The 10,915-nt window shown below is 37.8% G+C and overlaps 1 protein-coding gene across 1 annotated transcript; it reads right to left on the bottom strand.

Annotated features, from left to right (window-relative positions):
* Positions 1–2,320: 2,320 nt before the first annotated feature.
* LOC139190973 (secreted RxLR effector protein 161-like) lies at positions 2,321–2,800 on the bottom strand. The gene has a single exon (XM_070811468.1). The coding sequence runs from the start codon at positions 2,798–2,800 to the stop codon at positions 2,321–2,323; it is 480 nt and encodes a 159-aa protein (XP_070667569.1).
* Positions 2,801–10,915: the final 8,115 nt, after the last annotated feature.

The following is a 10,915-nucleotide window of genomic DNA, read 5'->3' as shown; positions in this document are numbered from 1 at the left end:
TGCATACGTAGTAAGCATATATAGGATTCTAATGCTATGAGTATGTGTGTGCCTGCCCTTGTCGAATGAGGACCTACATATGTTCTAAAGTAGTACTTGTTAATTGCGATTAACATGTGAACCAATTTCTAGGATAAGTAAGACAACGCCAGTACTTACGATGCCTTGTGATGACTCAAACTCTTTTCGTTCTTAATGATTTCTACATGTTAAATCTATGAACACGCCATTCTAGATTGCATGCTAGGGACTAAGTTAAGTTGAAAACGCCATTCTCTTAACATACTACGTAAGAAAGAGTAATAGGTTGAGTTCTAACATTGAGCCAACTTGAGCATCTTCATCCGGAAATAAAAGAAATTTGAATGAAACATAACATGTTTGCATGATTATTTGGTGGTGGATAGCAATACCCCTAACTCGTTTTTCTTAATTTGTGAACTACTTAAAATTTGTTTCTATCCTGTTTTTGTTCGATTTAATTTAAATAGCAAATCAACTCCAAAAATCCCAAAAATTTGTGTGAGTGTAGCTTTGTGTGTCTAGTATCTACATATAAAATTCCGTAGACTTTAGATATGTATAAGTCAGTCTAATAATTATTTTTCGGTGGCTGGTCAGTAGGGACAGCAACCCAGTTTTTGTGACATTTTAGGTAGTTAGATAAAACAATCTTCTGCGAGAAAGACTCTTATTTTCATATGCTACAATTGACAAATCTTAGTGTTAATAAGGAAAATCAATAGGACATTTGTGTGCTACTTTGTGGTGTGCTTTTAATCCTATCACATACAACTTAAACATAATGGGCCTAATGGACCAAACCCTTTTGGACCCCGAAGCCCAAAACTAACTTAAAAGCCCAATACGAACCTTTCGTATAATTAATTAACTAATTAATTAACCTTGACCATATTTCAATTAAACCATTTAATTTCTTATCCATTTCATTTATATTTCTTCACTTTCATCCTTACTCGGTGTACGATCCATTAGGTTCCAATTAGCGAGGCAGTGGGCGATTGTTACTCTTAACGATCGATTGTGAATTGAAACTACATTTCAATTCTCCCTTTGATTAAGATTAGTGTTTGCTAATCTTCAGGGCTTCCACAAACCATGAATGACACCTAGCAGCATGTCATGGCTACCCAAGCTAAATAGAATTGGTTGGAGAACCTATCCAGGTACAATTACAATGCAATACGGTCCTTCTCTAATACAATACTCTTAATTACATTGTTTGAGTGATAGTTTGTATCATGTCTACTATCCAATGTGATACTTCTCTATATGATTCAATTGAATATGATTTGGAACATACTTCCTAAGTCATATGGCCAAAGACTCCCGAATCATATCTTAGAGTATTCTCCTTCCACCATGGAAGGTTAGAGATTCCTTGTTGTGCATTTATATGCCTACATGACTAGATAACTTGACCCCAACAATGCCGTGGACACTCTCGATGGAATGCCTTTAACATGATCAAAGATCAAGGACCTAACCATTAGACATCTATGATGCCTCAGGTCAAAGGACTACTTTGCATATTGCAACTTACGAGTTCTTACATGACATGTATGTTCGAACTCTCTTTTTATCGTTGTTCAGTGTACTCGATTACTCTTTCAAGCACCTATGTGTTTGTCTTAGGGTCCAACACTAAATGACTTGAGACTAGTCATACTCACGCTTGAGTTGACATAACACATACTAACCTTAGCGGATTGTCAATGCCCAATTGGCAATCCTATGGCTAGGAACGTTTTAGGAATGAACATAAGAGAAATGTCTCGTTAATCTAACTGATTGAAATCACTTCTCTCTTATATCAAATACATTCCTTGGATTCCCTTATTGCTTAAACACATGATACAATAAATAGTGATTAACAATAAGCTTTACCCTTCATTAAACATATAATAGTTTAATACAATAAGTATTCCAAAAGCTATTACATCAAATGAGTGGCTTTGTGGGTATACTTCCAACAATCTCCCACTTGCACTCAAAGCCACCTTCCCATGTATCTAATACCCATCTTTTCCATATGGCGGTCAAGTTGGATTTGAGACATTGGCTTTGTCAGTGGATCTGCTACGTTATCGGCTGAGGCAACCTTGAGGATGTTGACTTTCCCCTCGGCAGCATATCTTCTAATGATAATAAAGCGCCTGTCAAAATGCTTGTTCTTTTGATGAGCCCTGGGTTCCTTAACTTGAGCTATCGCCCCACTATTATCACAGTACAAAGTTACTGGTGATGTAATGGCTGGAACCACTCCAAGTTCAGTAATGAACTTCTTCATCTAGAACGCTTATTTGCCGGCTTCAGCTGCAGTGACATATTCTGCCTCCTTCGTGAAATCAACAATTACATCTTGTTTCTTGCTTTTCCAGCTAACATCCTCACCATTTAGAGTGAATACATATCTGGAGTTGGAACTTCTATCATCGACGTCAGATTGGAAATCTGCGTCTGTATAGGCTTCCACTCGTAACTCTGTTACTCTTCCATAAACGAGGAACATGTCCTTAGTTCTTCTTAAGTACTTAAGGACCGTCTTGACAGCTGCCCAGTGTTCTGATCCTGGGTTAGATTGATATCTACTAGTAATGTTCACAGCATATGCGATATCAGGCCTTGTGCATATCATGGCATACATGAGACTTCCTATAGCGGAAGCATAAGGAATAACACTCATCTGCCGTATCTCTTTAGGACTCTTAGGTCCCATGGACTTAGAAAGGTGAATTCCATGTCTCACAGGAAGAAGACATTTCTTAGATTGTTCCATCTGGAACCTACTTAGCACCTTATCTATGTACATAGATTGGGATAATCCAATTAATTTTCTGGATCTATCACGATAGAGCTTTATCCCAAGTACATAAGATGCATCTCCCAAATCTTTCATGTGGAAGGTTTTGGACAACCACACTTTTACAGAAGAAAGTACTGCAGTGTCATTCCCGAATAGTAATATGTCATCTACATATAACACTAAGAATACAACTGCATCCCCAACGACCTTTTGATAAACACAATTGTCGTCTTCGTTTTGAGTAAAACCAAACGTTTTGATTTCAGTATCAAAACGAATGTTCCAGCTCCTAGAGGCTTGCTTAAGTCCATAAATAGACCTTTGAAGCTTGCATACCTTAGTCCTTTCAGACTTGGACACGAAACCTTCGGGTTGAATCATATAGAGCTCTTCCTCTAGGTAACCATTCAGAAAGGTCGTCTTCACGTCCATTTGCCATATCTCATAATCATGGTACGCAGCTATAGCAAGCAAAATCCGAATGGACTTAATCATGGCTACAGGATAGAAGGTTTCTTCATAGTCAATCCTTTCTCTTTGCCTGTAACCCTTGGCTACGAGTCTAGCCTTATAAGTCTCCATGTTCCCTTCAGCGCCTATCTTCCTCTTAAAGACCCATTTGTTTCCAATAGGTACTATACCTTCTAGAGGGTCTACAAGAGTCCAAACCTGATTTTGATACATGGAATCCATCTCGAATTTCATGGCCTCTTGCCATCTCTTTGAATCAATGTCGAACATTGCTTCAGTGTAGTCTCTAGGGTCTTCCTTTGTGTCATTGTCACCTAAAAGGTGCAATTCCCCAAAGTTATTATCTAAGCCATACCTCTTAGGTGGCTTGCTAACCCTTTCAGATCTACGTGGAGCTAGGGGTTCAGGAACAGGGTTGTCAACTTGTCGAGTGCTTGTTTGTGGTTCATCATTAATCTCATTAATTTCCATCGTTTTACTTATAGTTCCTTTGAGAACAAATTCGTCCTCTAGAAACTTAGCAGTTCTGGCGACAAAAAACTTTTGGTCGTTAGGATGGTAGAACTCATATCCCATAGTTTCTCTAAGATATCCCACAAAATAACACCTAACTGATCTCGCTTCAAGCTTCTTGACATATGTTTCACAACCCCAAATCTTAATGTGATTAAGACTTGGCTTTCTTCCATGCCATATCTCATAGGGCGTCTGTGAAACTGACTTGGAAGGTACTCTATTAAGCAAGTAAGCTGCTGTATATAGAGCGTATCCCCAAAATGTTACTGGTAGATCTGCGGAACTCATCATAGAACGAACCATGTTCATCAAGGTTCGATTTCTCCTTTCAGAAACTCCATTAAGTTGTGGAGTTCCCGGTGGAGTCCACTGTGATATTATTCCACACTCTTTGAGATAATCTAGGAACTCGGTACTTAGATACTCTCCCCCTTGATCTGATCTTAGGATCTTTATCTGTTTCCCAGTTTGCTTCTCAACTTCATTCTTGAATTCTTTGAACCTTTCAAATGATTCTGACTTGTACTTCATAAGATACACATAGCCAAACTGAGAGTGATCGTCGGTGAATGTGATATAGTAGGAGAAGCCTCCTCTCAACGTAGTAGACATAGGTCCACATACGCCAGTATGGATTAACCCTAGAATTTCAGTGGCACGCTCTCCTTTCCCAGTGAATGGAGATTTGGTCATCTTCCCTTTTAAGCAACATTCACAAGTACCCATTTGGTCATTACCTAATGGGCGGAAATATCCGTCTTTCGACATCTTGCGAATCTTATCAAGGTTCACATGTCCAAGTTTAAGATGCCATATCTTTTCTCGGTTAACTTCTTCTCTAGCCCTTTTGGGTTTTGAGGTATTCCCGCTTTCAATACAGTGCATCCCACTACTTATCTCTAGGTGAAAAAGTCCCTCTATCATATTACCATGAGAGATAATACGACCGTTCAAGTATAAAGTGCAACTCATTTTGTCAAACAATATTGAGTGCCCATCTCGTAAAAGCTTAGAGATAGAAATCAAATTCTTTATACATGAAGGAAAATATAAACAATTTTTAAGTTCCAAGACTTCCCTAGAGGGCAGTTTAAGCATGTAGGTGCCTATTGCTTTAGCAGAGATCTTAGTGCCGTTCCCAACTCGCACAATCATCTCCCCATTGCGCAATGTTCTGCTCCCTGTTAGTCCCTGCAACGAATTGCAGATATGTTGACTAGCGCCTGAATCAAATATCCAGGAATTGGAGCTCATTGTAAAAGCACTCTCTATGACAGAAATAGTCCCTTCAAAATTTCGTGTCATAAGGCTCGCAATACGCACCCTGTAATTCTTCTTCCAACGTTCATCCTTTCTACAATGAAAGCATGCTCCTTTGGATTTTATTGCCTTCTTCTTATGTAACCTTTTCCTTGTGATTGCACTCTCACTCCCACTGTTCTTTTTGAAACCTTGTTCAAACTTACAGCACATGTCAATCATCTCGGTAAAAGTATGATTGAATCTATTCACTTTATAGTTTACAATAAACTTGGTGAAATCATCCGAGAGAGATGCAAGGAAAAAGTCTTGGGCCATTTTCCCATCGATGGAAGTTCCTAAACTTTCAAGATCTTGAAAGATCCTTTCCATCTTTTGTCCATGTTTTTGGATCGATGCCCCCTTTGCCATTTTGGCATTCAATAGATTACAAACATTTGAGAATCGTACGTTACTAGTCTCAATGTCATGCATCTTATGCAAACTATCAACCATGGCATAAGAAGTGTCCATGTGCTCATGTAGCTTCTTAAGCTCCTCACTAAGTGAAGTGAGGATTAAGCATTTGGCTTGTAAGTCATCCTCATAGTGTCTTGCATAATTTTGACACTCCTCCTTTGAAGCTAGTTTCATAGGAGGTACATAAGGAGGGGATTGCGTAAGCACATACAATATGTCTTTCACCTTTGAGACATTCTCAATGTGGCGATACCAAGCAAGGAAACGTTGGCCCCTAAGGCCCCTTTTGTCAAGTATAATGGTGGGTGTAATTTTAGGCATGTCGTTAACTACATAACATAACAAAAATTGTATTAGATTGTTGATTTTAAAACTACTTGATTGGGTCTTAAATCAAATAGTACCACCCACTATTTTTGGCAAATTCCACATCCCTTAATGGAATTCGAGAGTTATGTTGAACTCTTAGAAGGGTATGGGAGGCTCACCATTACCAAGCTCACCTCACGATGATACGATGTTGGTTAGCAAAAATGATGATGAGAGAATAACGCTTTAGTCATTTACAACTCTTGTAATTACCCATCTAGTTTGGCCTCTAGAGAATGATGCCTCACAATGATATGATGTTAGCACCATTGCACTTAGTTAAGTTATTCCCACCATGCTAGTTCGTGTAGGGGTTCAAGACTAGCCTCACAATGATATGATGTTGGCCATCCTCGTTGCCTACCTCACCACATCATGTATGTACATATGGACTCCTCCTGAATGTAAGCACATACTTTGAACTTCCCCATGATAGGGTGAAGCCGGTGTAGGAGTCACAAACGATTGGAGCCCACCATGGTGGAAGGCCTACGAAGAGATGTTCAAAGCATCTCTCGCTTATCAACTTAATATTCGTTTTGTTGAGGGAGTAGTGTTGGGCTACATCAATTTTATTTTAATCTTATTAAAAGAACTTGGGCCTATCACAACCATTGGTCCAAGTTAAGATGAATTAGTAGTATATAATACTCCCACTATTTCGATGAAACAAGCGAGACTATATGGAACTACTAACGAATGCATTGCATCCTCATATGGACTATATAGTTATATTAGGTCTTAGGATGATTATGAACCATTTGATTTGATCCAACACAAGCCCTGTGTTGGACCTTGGGTTTAAGGTAGATAGTTGTTGATTTTAGTTACGCGTTTAATCTAATTAAACCATTATTTCCTATTGGGCGTTGGACCCAACTATTCCAATTTGCATACATTTAAACAAAAAGGAATACATGAAATAAAGAGAAGGGCTTATGCCCTTTTACAACAAATTAGAAGGACTTATGTCCTTTTACAACAAATTTGAACTAATCAAATTACATTCCAATCTAAACTACTTAACCCAAACATTCACAATGTAAAGTGGCCAATCACATAGCTCAATTATCAAGGCCTTTGGTTCATAATCACTCTTTTCTTAATCAATCAAATTAACTAAGAAAGCAACTTAAACAATTGGTTTTCCGATTCATAGAATTGATTTAAATGGAACTAAATGAAATGAAAATCCAATTCTCATTAAAGAGACAAAACCATTTTGTTCTCATCATCTTTGGGCCGAAAAACAATGACCACAACAATTGGGCCATAAGGTTAAAACATAAACTTTTGGGGTCACTTTGTAAAAACACAAGAGTCCACAACTTCATGTAATTACAACTAGAACCCAAAAATTTCAACAATAGCAAAAACTTCATTAAAGGAGCAAAACAATTTGTCCTTTAGTGTTTTTGGGCCTTAACGAAAAAAACGTAAACTTTTGGGTCAAAGTACAAATACACAAAAGTATCAAAACTTTATGTAATTGCATAAAAGGCCCCAAAAGTACCCCCATTAAGGGGTGGCCGGTTTTGGTAATGAAAAAGGAAGGGGAAAAGGTTTTGGTGAAAAATTCAAAATTTGAAAGTGTTTTGTGCAAGTGGATAGGTAGGTGAGGAAAAGTTGATAGGTATAGGTTGTAAGAAAAAGTTTTGTCAAACAATAAAGACATAAATCATCCATCACCAATCATCCATCACCAATTAATTATAAACCAAAACTTTATGAAAAACACCAAACATTTTGAATCAAAACTCCAAACCTTTTTGTTCTTGGTAAGAACATCAAGAATATTGAAGAACACACATGAAAAACCCATAAGAGCTCCATGAATGTTTTCACACAATAAAACTCAAATTTTCACTACACAAAAGAGGGTTAACATCCTAGGGTACTTAGGGGTTCCAAAAGTTACTTTAAAACTCTTTTAACAAGACAAACATGAACCTAAAAATCCACCCTTTGGATTTGGCCGAATTTCCCAACATACATGGTAGCAAATTTTAGTTCCAATATTCATGCTTAAATGAACTACATCTACAACATTTGAGATGCTAAATTTTCAAGCAAAATTTATATTCAAAAGCAAGAACAAAGCTTGTAACATTTACAACATTTAAATCACAAACCAGGAAAAACACAAAACCCAAAAGGATTCACCATAAACTAGACCTAGGCTCTTGATACCACTTGAAGGAAAAATTTTGTCCTAGCTAAGAACATGTGAGAATATTTGAACACATATGCAAACTATTAACACATTAAAGTAGGCATGCATTCAAACACAATTCTAAAACCCATGACTTTCAAAGCCTAGTGAATGGTGAACCACAAGACTCTTTAACAACATTAAAGAGAAAGAAGGTTTTAGAGATTCATTACCCTTGAAGCTCATCCTTGTTTACACAAGGGATTCACCCAAGTGGAGGGCCTTCAAGTCACCTCCTTGCTCCTTGGATCTTCCTTGTGATTTTCTTCCTTTTGATGCTCCTTTGCTCCTTGAGGATGTGAGGAAAGGATCTCCAAAAACACCAAAGATTTGGTGTCTCTAAGTCTCCACACCAACGATGAGGTGTGAAGATGAAATGGATGACTTAGAGAAGAAAAGATTGCTAGCTATATCTTCTCTAAGTGGCCGGCCTCCTTTAGAGAAAAAGAGAGAAAATGTTTCTCATCTTTGCCTCAAGAAAACCCTTGTGAGGTAAAAGCTATAAAGATGCTTTTATATCTCTTTTCTTAGGTGAGTGGCAAACTTGCAATTAAGCAAAACTTACCACTCCCTCACTATGGCCGGCCTCTCTTAAGTGATTGGGCTATTCGCCGTTATTTGTTTTAGTTGTTATACAACTTAAACATAATGGGCCTAGTGGACCAAACCCTTTTGGACCCCGAAGCCTAAAACTAACTTAAAAGCCCAATACGAACCTTTCGTATAATTAATTAACTATTTAATTAACCTTGACCATATTTCAATCAAACCATTTAATTGCTTATCCATTTCATTTATATTTCTTCACTTTCATCCTTACTCGGTGTACGATCCATTAGGTTCCAATTAGCGAGACAGTGGGCGATTGTTACTCTTAACGATCGATTGTGAATTGAAACTACATTTCAATTCTCCCTTTGATTAAGATTAGTGTTTGCTAATCTTCAAGGCTTCCACAAACCATGAGTGACACCTAGCAGCGTGTCATGGCTACCCAAGCTAAATAGAATTGGTTAGAGAACCTATCTAGTTACAATTACAATGCAATACGGTCTTTCTCTAATACAATACTCTTAATCACATTGTTTGAGTGATAGTTTGTATCATGTCTACTATCCAATGTGATACTTCTCTATATGATTCAATTGAATATGATTTGGAACATACTTCCTAAGTCATATTCGTATGCTTTGGCCAAAGACTCCTGAATCATATCTTAGAGTAATCTCCTTCCACCATGGAAGTTTAGAGATTCCTTGTTGTGCATTCATATGCCTACATGACTAGATAGCTTGACCCTAACAATGCCGTGGACACTCTCGATGGAATGCCTTTGACATGATCAAAGATCAAAGACTTAACCATTAGACATCTATGATACCTCAGGTCAAAGGACTACTTTGCATATTGCAACTTACGAGTTCTTACATGACATGTATGTTCGAACTCTCTTTTTATCGTTGTTCAGTGTACTCGATTACTCTTTCAAGCACCTATGTGTTTGTCTTAGTGTCCAACACTAAATGACTTGAGACTAGTCATACTCACGCTTAAGTTGACATAACACATACTAACCTGAACGGATTGTCAATGCCCAATTGGCAATCCTATGGCTAGGAACGTTTTAGGAATGAACATAAGAGAAAGGTCTCGTTAATCTAACTTATTTAAATCACTTCTCTCTTAGATCAAATACATTCCTTGGATTCCCTTATTGCTTAAACACATGATAGAATAAATAGTGATTAACAATAAGCTTTGCCCTTCATTAAACATATAATAGTTGAATACAATAAGTATTCCAAAAACTATTACGTCAAATGAGTGGCTTTGTGGGCATACTTCCAACAAGTGTCCACTAGGTACGCACAAATAGTTACGCCTCTAAAAAATAACCACTTCATAGTATAAAGTCATCCATCGTTTATACTATAAAGAGGGGTTTCGAAAACATGTTCTAGCATCCTATCGTCATCCATCAGATAGTCTACTAGTTCATGGTTTTTATAGAAAATACGATATATTAAAATATAGCTCAATATAGGCTAACAATTAATTCCTTACAAAATAACGAGACGATAATCAACATTTCAGTAAACATGCTTAACATAAAATCAGTTCATAAACTCGTAAGGCATGCATTTCATTTATGCAAATAAACTATAAAATTATGCAAATTTTAGAAGGGATCCACTCACAGATACTCCGTAGCAGCAGAGTTGTGAGGAAAAGGATTAAAGAAATCCCCACTAGCAACTTCACCTAAGCACAAAAATGTACAATTTATCAAACTACCTAACTATAGAATTTCAAGAAATGGAAATGGGTCTGGGGTTTGGATAATTTAGGAATAAAAGGGGGTGGTTTGGGCTTGAGCCCAAACCCACACAACACACACACACACGCCAGCACACACACACACACATGCATGCACAACACACATGCACACACTTGCACACACATATGCACACACATACACAAACACGCGTGCATCCACACACACACACATGCATGCACAACACACATGCACACACCTGCACATACATATGCACACACACATGCATGCACAACACACATGCACACACCTGCACACACATATGCACACATAGCACAACACACACACACATACACGTACACCATCACCAAAATCTACAGAAGACCCATATTATGGCCTAAAGGCCTGGTGCTCACCAGAGAAGAACACCAGAGCTTCTATAGCTCCAACCGATAGTGAACACATGACTTAGGCTTCTATCAAGGTACCAAAACGTAGAGGAAGGTAAGAGGAGTATTTCTATACC

Source organism: Malus domestica, chromosome 13 (assembly GCF_042453785.1).
Source record: "Malus domestica chromosome 13, GDT2T_hap1".
Taxonomy (NCBI): domain Eukaryota; kingdom Viridiplantae; phylum Streptophyta; class Magnoliopsida; order Rosales; family Rosaceae; genus Malus; species Malus domestica.
The sequence above is the reverse complement of the archived record's forward strand: the minus strand, read 5'-3'. Positions and strand labels throughout refer to the sequence as shown.